The sequence below is a fragment of the Triturus cristatus genome, chromosome 4_2 (genome assembly GCF_964204655.1).
Source record: "Triturus cristatus chromosome 4_2, aTriCri1.1, whole genome shotgun sequence".
NCBI classification, from domain to species: Eukaryota; Metazoa; Chordata; class Amphibia; order Caudata; family Salamandridae; genus Triturus; species Triturus cristatus.
Window position 1 is genome coordinate 181,830,618 of NC_140586.1, and position 13,387 is coordinate 181,844,004.

The 13,387-nt window shown below is 46.8% G+C and overlaps 1 protein-coding gene across 6 annotated transcripts in view; it reads right to left on the minus strand.

Moving 5' to 3' along the window:
* The window catches only part of LOC146833305 (uncharacterized), a 328,801-nt gene that overhangs the window by 226,505 nt on the left and 88,909 nt on the right, over positions 1-13,387 (minus strand). For all 6 annotated transcript variants that reach the window (XR_014960564.1, XM_085601006.1, XM_085601007.1 and 3 more), the window contains one exon: positions 12,250-12,615. Coding sequence is in view for 5 of the 6 variants with exons in the window: in XM_085601006.1 (XP_085457132.1) it covers positions 12,250-12,459 (210 nt within the window). In the remaining variant the exon portion in view is untranslated. The remainder of the gene's footprint in view (positions 1-12,249; positions 12,616-13,387) is intronic.

Here is a 13,387-nt window from a genome sequence, read left to right on the forward strand (position 1 = left end):
GTAAACAGAGCGCGAGATCAAATTCGCTCGTCATGAAGTGTCTTAGGGTTTTGCGAGAATTGTGTAGAGGCGATAAACATGTGGTTGTGCGAGAGGGAGAAGAAGCCCCTCCCGAGGACACCCCAGCACATTACATGGCAAAGAATGTGGGGTTACATACTATAGTTTGGATTGAGAATTGGCACAAGATTACACAAGGTGAAGGGGAACTAGCTTTCCCGAGGTATGGCTCATTTAGACTGGCGGTGCTGTACCAGCTGAAGTCGGTGATGGGGTCCTTAAGACCCTTGCCAAGACCGGCACAGTTCGAAGCATTACATGCGTGGATTAGAGCAGCGCATGATAAGGAAAAGGGAAGAAGTCAGGAAAGGATGAGAAAGTCGATCAGGGCATTTCAGGATGCCAAGTGGGACGCAGCGGAGAAAAGATGGAGAGTGCAGACAATTGAGGAACAGAAACTGTATCCCTTACTGATAGACTCGACGGGGATAAGGCATGTGAAAGCACAGGATGAAGAGAGTGACTCCGATGATGGAGTATTGCAAAGATTGTTAGACGAGAGACCACCTCCTTATAATCCAGATGAAGCAGACGATAGATGGGGTGAGAGAGGGGAAACTAGAAGAGTAACAATGCCACCCGAGACTCGAGTGGAAGGGTTGGTCTCGTTTGGAACAGAGAGTTCACGGAGTCAGTCTGAGGCTAGTGGGAGGATTGAGAGAGAGATGAGGTTACCGGATGCATTGAGGGTACTGGTGACCATTGGACCAATTGTGTCAATATACAGTCCGGAATCGGAGGAAAGTGAGAGGTCTGAACAAGTGGCAGAAAGAACGAGGAGAGAAAGTGAGGAAAGTGGGTTGGAAGGGGCAACGGCCTGACCTCCAAGCCCTGTACAATGGAGTACACCATTGGCGGCGGTATCGGACACATCTAGGGTCGAAGAGGAACAGAGACCGGTGAGACCGAGAAATCTGATGGAATCGAGATCAGATTTAAGGTCATGGGTACCGTCAGAGAGGCATCTAAACCCGAATGTGGTCCAATCGGAGGGAGTTCGGGATAACTTTAGGAGTTATTCTGCTCCTATAGAAACACCAGAAGAGAGGAGAGAGAAGGAACCAGAATGTGAATATGACGAGAGACGTGGAGCAAGTTGTCAGGTGTTGAAAGGAGCCTTGAAGGCAGGCATGATAGATATAGTAAGGCTCAAGGCAGAGGTAGACGAAATTATATATGGAAGTCTACCTCTTGAGAGAATAGTATCCTACAGTCCGGATGAACTGTTTTTGTAGCGAAAGATGTGAGTCGGAAAGCACGAATGGCACACGAGAAATTGAGGGGATTGGCGAAGGAATATGAGGTGGATTTAACCAAGACTAGGGTGTTGCAAGGAAGTCATAGGATGCACTATACCGAGCGGGAGCTGGAGGAGAAGAGGGTTGTTGGATTGAGGTCACATGCCAGAGAACTGGTTCTAGCCATGCGGCCATGGCTGATGCTTGAAAAATGGGAGGAAAAATGGTCAAAGAAAAAGACCTCTAAGGGAGCGGAAGGAGGAACTCCGGGTGAAGGGTTGTTACTAGCAAAGACCTTTCCCCTGAGGGAAGTGGCGAATGGAGGATATGTGCATGTACCATGGAGCAGGGGGGATTTGGCATAGTTCACGAATGATTTTCCCAGGCTCAGGGAGAAACCTGCAGAGTGGTACAAGCAGGTTGAGCGTTTTGTTAAGATTTCGAAGGTGTTGTGGATAGACCTAAATACCTTATTCGATATTGTGGTTCCGGGAGATCTGTGGAACGCATGTAAGGTTGCTGTTGATTGGCCGGACTATGAGCCTGAGAGGAATATGATTACAAATGGTCCGTCGCCAGCAGTGATGAGGCTGTATGAGAAAGTAATTACCTGGTTGAAATCGAAGGTTTCACCCCAAGACATTGATTGGGTGAAAATAGACAGGACGGTGCAGGAGCCAAAGGAGACAGTACATGAATTTTATGAGAGACTCTTGAAGGCTTTCAAGCAGTACAGTGGTCTAGACGAGTTAGAGACGAAAGATATGGGACAGTTTGTGTCTAAGTTTGTGCTGGGTTTGAAGCCCGAGGTTAGTCTTATGATACAACAGCATTTGATCTGTTGGCAGAATAAGCCCGTAGATGAAATCTTGCGGTACGCTAGGTACTGCACGGATGAGATTGAGTCGAAGCATAAGAAGATGAAAGATAATCTATTGCTCATTCAGATGCAAGCTGCTCAGGGACCGCCGAATGGGGGTCCAGTGGTAAGGAGACAGGGAAGCTACCAGACAGGGAATCAGAACGCGCAGGGTCAGGGAAGGCCGAGGCCCGTAGACCCTAGGACAGGCATAGATGTAGCAATACTGAAAAAGACGACTGCTTGTCACCAGTGTCACCAGGTGGGACACTGGAGGCGCGAGTGTCCCTTGAACCCCTATAATCAGCCACAGATAGAGGGAGGAATGAGTCAGGTCCCTGGGGCGGAACAGGTACAGACGGTGACTACACCGAGAAGGATGCAAGGGGGGACCGGCATCCCGCAAGTGCAGATTCCCCAGCCACCCAGGATACAGAACATACAGCAGGGAGCCCGAGCTTATTTGCAGATGCCCATGTTTGAAGTTAGCGAGGAGAAGGATATGGATTTACTGGCTCGGTTGAGTTTAGGACAAGATGATGACTGCATACTAAGGGCCATTTTAGAGGTAGATCAGAGAGGACCCTTTGTGGAAGCAGAACTCGACGGACACCCTACTACCTTTTTGGTTGATACGGGGGCTACCAGGTCAACTATAAGATCAGCGGTAGTTCCGGGGGTAGCCCTTTCTGGAGAAAGCATACAGGTGGTTGGAGTGGCGAACAAGAGGCTAGTTAGCCCCTTGACAGAACCGATTCCAGTCAGGATAGGAAACTTTAGGGATCGACATCAGTTCGTGGTGTGCGATTCTAGTCCTGTTTGTTTGTTGGGAAGAGACCTATTGTGCAAGCTCAATTGCACAATATACTGTACCCCGAAAGGAGTAGAGGTGCAGACAAGGGACGATGACGCGACCTTTAAGGTTGCAAATCAGCGTGTGTGTGTGGAAATGTACCCAGCTTTGACAGTGGAGGAGCTTCCACAGGATTTGAGGGAGTCAGTATCGACCGACGTGTGGGACCTAAGTGGAGTGGAGATTGGCTTAGTCAGGGGAGTGGAACCGGTGAAGATACAGGTTAAGCCAAACGTGGAATTCCCGAGAACACCTCAGTACAAATTATCCCCTGAAACGATTGCTGGGATTAAGCCTGTGATCGAGTCTATGATTAAGCAGGGAATACTGGTGGAGATCATGGGTAGTCCATGTAACTCGCCCATTATGGGACTGCAGAAACCAAGTGGGAAGTTCAGGATAGTGCAAGACCTGCGGAAAATAAACGACATAGTTGTTCCATGTTGTCCAGTGGTACCGAATCCATCTGTGATACTGTTTCAGATCCCATGTGAAGCTGAATGGTTCACAGTGATTGACTTGTGTCAGGCATTTTTTTCGATTCCCCTACATGAAGAGAGCAGATTTCTTTTTGCATTTAGACTAGAAAATCGTGTATTAACGTGGTGTCGTATCCCACAGGGGTATACGGAGAGCCCATCGATTTTTAATCAGCTGCTAAAGAGAAACCTTGAAAGTCTTGTGTTGCCACAAAACTCTGTTTTAGTGCAATACATTGACGACCTGCTCGTTGCATCGGAGACAGAAGACGCTTGCAGAACCGATACCATTGCTCTGTTGAATTTCCTGGGAGAGAATGGTCACAAGGTGTCTCCAAACAAGCTGCAATACTGTTTACCTGAGGTACAGTATTTGGGGCACAGAATCGAGAAGGGTAAAAGAAAGGTGTCTCCAGATCGCATTGATGCGATTCTGAGAATGCCAGTTCCCTCGACGCAGAGGGAAGTTAGAATGTTTTTGGGAATGGTGGGTTATTGCCGCCAGTGGATCCCAAACTTTTCCTTTGAAGCGAAGCCTTTACAGCAGCTGACGCGAAAGGATGTAAGTGATCCGGTACCATGGGACGACGAATGTTTGAAATCATTTCTGAGGCTGAGAGAAGCCTTATGTAGCGCTCCTGCGTTGGGAATGCCGGATTACAACAAGGCATTTGCATTGTTCTGCTGCGAAAGAGAAGGTTGCGCGTTAGCAGTGTTAACCCAGAATCATGGAGGTGTCCGTAGACCAGTTGCCTATTTCTCAGCTACTTTAGATCCAGTAGCTTCTGCGTTGCCCGGATGTCTCAGATCCGTTGCGGCAACAGGTGTCAGCATCGAGAGATGTGAGAGCATTGTAATGGGTCATCCTCTTACTGTACATGTGCCACATTCTGTTGAATTGTTGATGACTAGGACTAAAACACAGCACCTCACGAATAATAGGCTGACTCGTTATGAGCAAGTGATCCTTGCAGCCGATAATGTGGTATTGAAGAGGTGTGCTGTTTTAAATCCTGCTACATTGTTACCTGTTCCAAATATAGATGATAATGAAGATTGTGAGGACCATGATTGTCTCGACGTTACGGAACTATGCACCAAACCGAGACCTGACATTGTCGATGAACCGCTCCCAGTGTCAGATGAGATTTTCTTTGTGGACGGTTCATGTTTAAGAGACAGTGTCGGTCGATTGAGAGCAGCTTTTGCTGTATGCACCATCACGGGTGTGGTCGAAGCCGCTTGTTTAGAAGGAGTACACTCCGCGCAGGTGGCTGAGCTCATTGCCTTGACTCGTGCCTGTTTGGCAGCTGAGAAGATCCGTGTAACGATTTACACGGACAGCCAGTATGGGTTTGGTGTGGTTCATGACTTCGGACAGCTATGGTCCCAGAGAGGGTTTATGACGTCTTCAGGTTCTCCTATAAGAAATGGTGACCATGTACGAAAATTGCTTGAAGCATTGCAAGGCCCTGATGAAATTGCTGTTTGTTAAATGTGCTGCACACACGAAAGGAAATGATTTTGTTTCATTGGGTAATAATTATGCTGATGAAGTAGCTCGGTTTTGTGCAGAGCAGGGATGCAATTTTACGGAGACTCACATTGAAGAAACGGAGGAGGAATTAGTGTATGATCAAATGTTAGCAATGGCAGACTCATGGGAGGAACTGAAACAGCTTCAGGAAGGGGTTTCTGATCAGGAGCGAGATAGTTGGATACGAGCTGGATGTGAGAAAGGAGATGTGGATATATGGGTTTCGAATGATGGACGAGCAGTGTTGCCGGAAAGTTTGTTGAACCCCATGGCGAGGCTGATACATGGTGCTGTACATCTAGGTAGGGACGCAATGATGAGAGTGTTTCGTCAGACTTGGTACAACCCGAAGTTTCGGGCAGTGGCTGAAACCGGGTGCCAGAGGTGTGTCACTTGTCAACAGATGAATGTAGGAAAGAGGACAGCTGTGACGTTGAGTCACATAGAGAGGTCAGGTGGACCTTTCAATAGGATGCAGCTGGATTTTGTTGAAATGCCGAAATGTAATGGGTTGAGGTACATATTAGTGTTAGTATGTGTCTTTTCCAGGTGGGTGGAGGCATACCCTACACGCAGATGTGACACACTCACGGTAGCAAAACTACTATTGAGAGAACTCATTCCAAGGTACGGGTTCCCGACGTCCTTTGAATCGGACAGAGGAACTCATTTCCATAGCGAAGTTATGAAGTTGCTTTGTGCTGCCTTGAATATAGATCAGAGGTTACATTGTAGCTATAGACCAGAAGCTTCAGGGATAGGGGAGCAGGTAAATGGAACTCTGAAGGCTCGGATGGCGAAAGTGTGTTCGTCTACGTCTCTGAAATGGCCTGATGCATTACCCTTGGTCCTTATGAGCCTCCGAAGCGTGCCTGATAAGAGGACTGGGTTGTCACCCCATGAAATCCTCATGGGAAGAGCGATGCGTTTGCCTGCAATACCCGCTACAGCACTGATAAATATCACTGATGATATGATCCTGGACTATTGTAAAGGTCTTGCTGACGTGGTCCGTTCTGTGTCTCAGCAGGTGCAGACAGCAACGGTTCCAGCTGCGAGCGACCTGTGCCACGACTTATGCCCAGGCGATTGGGTCTTAGTCCGCAAGCACGTGAGGAAGAGTTGCTTGGATGCAAGGTGGCGCGGCCCGTTTCAAGTGATCCTCATTATGAACACAGCCGTTAAGTGTGGAGGTTTACCGAACTGGGTGCATGCTTCCCATACCCGCAGAGTTCCAGCACCCTTAGAAGATACAGCCCCTCTCGAGAACGAAGTCCCAGCTGAGCCGACAGAGCTACCTGAGAGGGCCAGTCAAGCTGTAAGGGTTGCTGAAGCGGCTTATGGTGCACTGAATCGAGCTGAGGAAGGACGTGAAAGACGTACTGACCCAGAAACAGGCGAAGGAGCAAGAGGTGCAGTGGGTAGTACGGAATCGAGTTCTGCCGAAGAGGAGGAGGTCAGGGCACAGGGTATCGAAGGGAAGACCGGAGGTGCCACAGAAGCAGACAGGGTTTGGCCCGCAAGACAGAAACGGGTGAACCTGAAGTTGGTACCGGACACAGATCTTGCACCAGTTTCGGAGGAGCCAGAAGAAGAATCAGGCGACGAGGAGTATCCTCAAGGTGGTGTGAGAAGATCAAAGAGAACTAGAGTGCCAAGTCGGAAGTACGCTTCACCAGAGTGGGCATATCCAGTGACTGATGCCAGGGTTACCGAGCACGGGAAGATTGAGCTCGATGACATTGGTCAACAGTGTCCCGCTCCAGAGAGTGGAAGTGTTGCTGAAAGTTCCGGGATTGGAGATCGAAGGAATTCTGACGATTCATATTTCGAGTCCGCCTTTCCTGAGTGTCATTCGAGGTATGATCTTGGACAATTTAGAGTTCCCGACGTTCACTACTGTGCCAGATCCACAAGAACTGATTATCCTTAAGCTCGAAATATTGCAGGGAGTCCTGGAACTGTTGGGACCAGCAGTTATGTTGGACTGATTCGAGAGGGTTGCAAGCAGGGAAGAAGATAACCTAGATCCGAGCGGAAGAAGAACAAAATTAGGGATTTTTCCGTTATAGAACGAAGAACAGTTAGGGAGGGTTTGCCTAAGTTCACGAAAGAGACATTAATGATAAAGAGACTTACCATTCCAGAAACTGTATTGGACATTGAGTATATCCTGAAGATGGCAGATCCTGCAACCACACATCGTAGGGCTAAATTGATAATAGGCACACTGATAGGGGTTGTGATAGTCACTATATTTGCAGTAGTGATAAGTTCATACATGGTGGCTCACAGGCAGGAGGGGAAGGTTCAGGGAGCACCTACACCTATTACCCCAGAGCAGAGAGGTGTCAATATCAGAGAGCAGGGAACATCCAAGTTAAGTGAGGATCGCAGACTCCACATGGATTTGTCGAAGGGTGATTTTAAGCTTAATGCTTATGCAAAGTTATTGTATGAATATGTTGATGCGATGGATGTGAAGGACTGTTATGTGTGTATGCAGTTGCCCGCTTCAGTGGATGAAGGTATCAAGTATCATCATCTCCCATTGACCTATGGGATTTCTTGTAGTTTATTGCTCAGTTTATTTTACGACAGGAGACAGTTCGAGTATTTCTTTTCAAATTTTGATACGGTACTTCCTGAAGTTCCAGCCATCAAGCATTTGAATAAATATGATTATTATAAGAAAGAGGACAGACTCCTTAAGTATTTTAGACCGACTGTGAAGTTGGATACTGCGCATGCTCACAGGCATAACCTGACATGTGCGTTATCTGGGACGGAGAAGAAATTCATTGATCAAGTAGAGGACAGGTATAGAAAGTTGACCCAGACACGAGACACCGGAGATAGCCCAGTAGATTGGACGGACGAGGAGAGGGCTCACAGGTCCAAGGGAAGTTATGGACCAATAGCGTTAGATGAAGTGCAGAGAGGGAACTTGTGTATTGGGCGGCCTCAATCGGCCACGGAGAAGGTTGCAGTAGGACATAGCACCTGTTCTCAGACCTTCACTCTGGAGGCTTCTGTTAAGGACTTTATGCAAGGTCCAGTAGAGGTGATTCCGACGGTGTATTATGTATGTGGGAAGAATGCTTATGTCAGGTTACCTGCAAATTGGTATGGCATATGCTATTTGGCTATCATATTCCCGAAGATTTATCACACAGAGGACTTGGAGTTGTTAGAGACGAGACAACATTCTAGAAGACGTAGGGCCGTAAACGCAGGTGCAGTGATTGGGGACATATACGGAGCAATGATACCTAGTATGGATGTGAAGATCAGGAGGTTGGCGACTGTAGTTGATGAGTTGTCTATGAATACGGCGAGGTCTTTGTTGTTGGTGGCTGGAGAGATGTTGTCGATACGAAATATGGTTATGCAGAATCGCCTTGCGTTAGACGTGTTATTAGCCAAGGAAGGCGGAGTCTGCAAATTATTGAAGGTTCAAGAATGCTGCACATATATTCCAGACAACACGAAGGAGTTAGGGAAGTACATAGATAACATCACAACTATTCACAAGGAGATTATGGACTTGACAGAGGAGAATGTGTGGGAAAAGATTGGACAAGGATTTGGAAGAGTGGGAACGTGGTTTGCGAATTTGGGAAGAGGATTTCTTGGATCAGTATTGAAGCAGATTATCATTGCAGTTGTTTGTGTGATTTGTTTGTGGGGTTGCGTGAAAGCGTGGAAGTGGTATCAAGGAGGCAAGGTTGAAAGAGCTCTTAGAGCAAACGAGAAAAGAATGGCGAAGTTTCAGGAGCAGCAATATGAAAGTCTTAAGAGAATGGAGGGAGTTCGACATGGCAGAGTCATGACCAGCACTGTTTAAATCAGTTCCAAAGAAGAAGATTGTAATGGTGTGATGACAGATGTCATCAAAGGGGGGAACTGATGTAGCGCTTAAAAGGTTGAAAATTGTAGGGGTGCGTTGTATTCACTGTTAGTCGGCACCCGCATATAATCAAATGTGTACTCAGGTATTTTGTGTGTAATGTATTAAAGAATTGTATAACCTATATCGATTTCAATAGAAGTGTTAGCTATGTACAAGCATATTGTGTATGTATTAGAGAAATGCATAGAGTTTAGTCCTTTGAACAAGGTGATGTTAAAAACGTGTAGATTAGAATTCGTGTCTGTAGACTGTTTAGTTTGACCACACATGAAAGAAAGACGTAAATGTCAATACTGTGATTTAGACATGCTTGTGTAACCGAAGTAGTGGCCAGAATTCGCATATATCGTTGAGGCGAAAGGCCTGGTATTTTCTTATGTTAGCCAAGGGCAATAGGCCAAAAAGGATTTATTCCAGTAGAGGTTTTAGGCTGTAGTAAATTGCAAAGTTAAAAGATGCAGAGTATGTCTGCCTTGCATGATCTCACCCCAGGTGCAAGGACAGTTGCTCGTTAGTAGAGAAGCTCTTTGTTCATGAATTGACTTATGTGGTAAAAGCCAGACATGGGAGTGCATTGGAATGTGCCAATCGTAACTCCTAGTGCGGATGGCGTCTGGGACTCAAGGCCAAGCGATGGACGATGGAACTGGACAGCGCTCGGTGGAAAATTACTGAAAGCCGACCCCGCAGAAGAGGAGGCGCAAAGGGCGTGTTCTGAGACTTGGGGTTCTGTATTAGGGAAAGCGCCCCGAGGGTGGACAGCAGATCAGAGCAGCCCAGAGCAGAGAAAGGGTAGGCGAAGAGCTAGAGGGGGCAACTTAGATCAAGCTCTCTAAGTGAAGACTTCTTAGGAAGTTTCACTCTGACACCTTTCGATTGAGGGTCTCAAGGGATTGCTAAGTAGGGATGTCATCTAGTACAGAGTAGGGACAGAGATGGTATGGTCCAGTGTCCCTAGTATCGACATTGGCTTGGTAGTTTTCTACCTCATGCTTTTAGAGATTGTGCTTTTAGTCATTTTTAGCCGTATGCGGATTCTTCGTAGAGTAGCCTTTGTGTTAGTGCCTATGTACTTGTTGTGCCTCGTATTGAGGACTTTGTATCTTCAAATCTTTATGCTGATAAAAGCCAGAGAGCCAAGAGATTAAGTCTCGAGTCCTTAATTATGACCAATTGCGGACAGCATTTTTGATAATTGTGTTTATTCCCTCCACGCTATTGGGCAAGTAAAAAGTTCCATCCGACCAGAGTGGGTTCTAGTAGATAATTGCGAGATACTAAAATGGGCCGGAGCAGCACCGTGAAATTCCTCATGTACACCAGCCTTCTCTGTCCCAGGCAACTTCAGAACAGCAAACACCATTTGGTAGGCCTGAGGTGTCCATGCTGCAGATTCAATGCCTGGAGCACAAACAAATTAAATTAGTCAACAGAAAATTGCATAACATTCAGCATGCAGTATTAGTGGGCTTCAATACAGTGGCCACAAAAATGGACAACCTAACTAGTATCCTAGAGAAGGAATGCTCACAGATGACAGAGGACACTAGCAATCAGAGGGGCGGAGAGAGTGTGTATAGGTGCCTTAACAAGCTCAATTTGAAGGCTTGCACAAGCCACCTCAGCATTATCAAAGAGCACTTTGACTCTAAAGGTCAAAATGGGGTTCTTTAGTGGGAATATGTCGAGGGGCCTTGGCCAGATTACCCCTGAAGTGGAAGCCATGCAGACAGTGCACATTTTTGAAGGGCAACCTCATAGTTAGGAATTGTCAAGTGTCAGCAGCATCTCTGTCACAGATGCACAAGTGCTGAAACACCGTTGTAGCCCTACTCCTGCACCTCAACATGGTGTAATGTCCCATTCTGCACATAGTCACAGAAAAATTAGAGGGGTGCCTATCATGGAGTGCCTAAATATGTTTTGTTTAATTTAGGTTGGTGCTGTAACCAACTTACATGTTGACCTCATGTTGCATACATTAATGCATAAAATAGACAGATTTTTTTTAAACTTTAGTTAAACACCTGACAATAAAGTAGGGGTGAGCGGAAGACAAATATTTTCTCTTCGTGGAGTTGCATAAAAACCCTGCGGGAATCCGTGGAGTTCCACCCTTAGCTGTCAGTGCAGTGCAAACATCTCCTGTGGGCTTTCTTCTGCCCAATCTCGGCACATAGAAGGAAGTAAGGACTAAAACTGTCTTCCCAATTTTTGAAAGAACATGCTACAGGAAAGGTGCCGAGAGCTTGTCAGGAGTTACAAAAGGTGAAAACAACCCCGGTGACTAAACCGCTATACAAATACATAAACACTGAGAGTGGTCTGTTTGGATACATTAGAGTCTAGCGCACTGAATTAAGGTTTGTCTTTGAAGGTGGTAGGTTATTCCATCCTCCCCAACTCCCCTGGAATGGGGTTTTGACAGTGGCCTCTGCTCAGCCGTGCCACTCCTTTACCTTGTCCAGTTACTCCTGGCACATGGCAGACTACCTCTAGACACAGAAAGCACCTGAATCTTGGTGGAGCCTTGGAAGCAGAAGGGGGGATCGCAGCGACTCAACACGCAGCTATGCTCGTGAGCCAGATCTGGAGGGGTGGATAGGAGAAGAAACCTGCTGGCATGGGACAGCGATGTGGGAGGTCAGATAGACTTCCCGGAACTGTGGTGGGACTCAGGGCTCATCTCATTCTTGGCGTGGGATGCTGTTTTGTCTTAGCTGCTGGTGAGTGTCGAGAGCAGCCCAGTGGCCGTGCTGCGATGAGCTGACACCGGGAGACGAGCCCAGCTTCACCTGCTTAGCCAGCTTGACGTCAACGGTCCTAGCAACAGCACTCAGTAAACCACACCGGATCATATAATTCTGGGCACATGGCCTGGAATAGCATTCCTGGCTGGGCTGGAACATCATCCACTGTCATAGACATAAAGATGGTACAGGGGAGACAGCTGGCCATAATATGCCTGAAACAGGTTAGCATTCTAGCTGCGCTCTGTGACATCTTTGCATTGGGCCGTGACATGTAGCTCTGTAATCTCTGTGCATATATAGCAATGCAACACACACAATTTCAAGCGGTGCACCTGAGGAACAGTAGGGGTGGGCGCTGGTAACTCCGCTACACGTGGTGGGCGAAGTTTTTGACAAACTCTGCTCTCCAAGCCAAGCGCGGAGTGGCAAACCTCTGCAAACTCCACCAGCAGAGCGGAGTTCACTGCCCACACCTACAATAAAGGTATCTTCACTTTGACAAATCAAACTATTGTGAAAACATTTTATTTCAATTTGTTGAAGTAACCATGACGTACCTTGTGAAGTAATGCTTTGCAATGCAGTCCCAGCGCCTCATCTCCTCTCCTCCACTGCTCTGCTCTTCTCTGTTGGATGCTAAACTGGTGGGCCAGGTTGTTCATCCTCAGAATTGGATTCTGACACCATAATGTGTAGGCCTCTCCTGCAGGCAATGGTGTGTAGTAGAACACAGGGTTCTGCCATCTTATGGGCAATTTCTGGTACATATTGTAGGGCACCCCAACTCTTTTGCAGGTAGCCAAACAGTGATTTCAGGTGCCCAAATGTCTGCTGAATTACAGTCCTTGTGCAATGATGTGCAGTGTTATATCTCCTCTCATTCTGGGTGTAAACATCCAGGGGTGTAGGGCATACGCAGTGACCTGAAAAACATACATTAGTGTGAGGCAACATACATTTTATGTGGATAGGGCAATTTTGAATATTTATTGACTTTTATTTTCAGTACCTAATAAATATCCGCCCCCAAACTCCCCTCTTTCCAGTCGTCTGTAAATTCCGCTGTTCCTAAACATGAAGAAATCATGGGTGCTTCTGGGATATTGTGACACTATATCAGTGATTATGTTGTGGCATTGCATGCCATTTGAATGTTAAGGGAATGGGTATTTGGGGGTATTTCTGGGGTTCCTAAACCATACTTCAATATGATTGGTGGACATATGGCCACATGTGTCCCATCTATACTCCCTAAGGTATGGGTAAAATAATAAATCCTGTAAAATTGCAGTTTAGTACTTTATATTTCCTGGCCATTCCTGTGCAGGTATATGTGGCAGTGGATGTAGATAAGCATGGCATCTAGGAATCTCCTGAAGAAATGCCAAGGTGTACTTTGAAACACCCCTCCTGCAACAGCTATCACATCCTGGTAACTTCTGCTGGCTAATAGGTTTAACGAGCACAACACCTGAAGGTGGGTGGGGATAAAATTTCTGCACAGACTACCGCCTCCTAAATGTGGCTTTAAAAGGTCTATGACATCCAGAATTACAGTGCTGTCTGGTCATGAATGTATTCTTCTGCTTGTTGCAAAATGATAAGATCGGTTCGAAAAATCCTTTCTTGTCTCCGCTTCCTCCTCTGCTGAGTTGCCAGTATGCGCATCCTCCTTGCTATCAGGTACAGGGCCAT